The sequence below is a fragment of the Merops nubicus genome, unplaced genomic scaffold, assembly GCF_000691845.1.
Source record: "Merops nubicus isolate BGI_N331 unplaced genomic scaffold, ASM69184v1 scaffold29547, whole genome shotgun sequence".
Taxonomy (NCBI): Eukaryota; Metazoa; Chordata; class Aves; order Coraciiformes; family Meropidae; genus Merops; species Merops nubicus.
This window is the reverse complement of record NW_008621443.1, coordinates 7258-7605: the sequence shown is the minus strand read 5'-3', so window position 1 is coordinate 7605 and position 348 is coordinate 7258. Positions and strand designations below refer to the sequence as shown.

Sequence of the window (348 nt, the reverse complement as noted above, 5' to 3'; positions counted from 1 at the left end):
GGCGGGGGCGGGCGCTGGAAGCTGCACCTGAAGGAGAGGGCGGATTTCCAGTACTCCCAGCGGGAGCTGGACAACGTGGAGGTGTTTGTCACCAAGAGCAGCCGGGGGAACCGCGTCGGCTGCATGTACGTCCGCTGCGTGCCCGGTGCCAGGTGAGTCAGCTGGGTGATGCCGGGCACGGGCCCGGCCCCCCACCTCCCCTCCTTCAGCCACGTTGGCATCTCCTCCCCCAGCCTGACCTGGTGATGTGCAGAGGAGCTGGTCCCCCCACGGGCGGTTGGTGGCTCCCTCGGGGTGATCCTGCTGTGGCTCCCCCACCGGGACGGCCGCGGGGCGCACGCCGCACAG

At 70.7% G+C, this 348-nt stretch overlaps 1 protein-coding gene across 1 annotated transcript in view; it reads left to right on the top strand.

Annotated features, from left to right (window-relative positions):
• Positions 1-3: 3 nt before the first annotated feature.
• The window catches only part of LOC103776963 (alpha/beta hydrolase domain-containing protein 17A), a gene marked incomplete at its 5' end in the record, with an annotated part of 4755 nt that continues 4410 nt past the window's right edge, over positions 4-348 (top strand). Inside the window, one exon of the mRNA XM_008944492.1 lies at positions 4-152. Within this exon, the coding sequence (XP_008942740.1) occupies positions 4-152 (149 nt within the window). The remainder of the gene's footprint in view (positions 153-348) is intronic.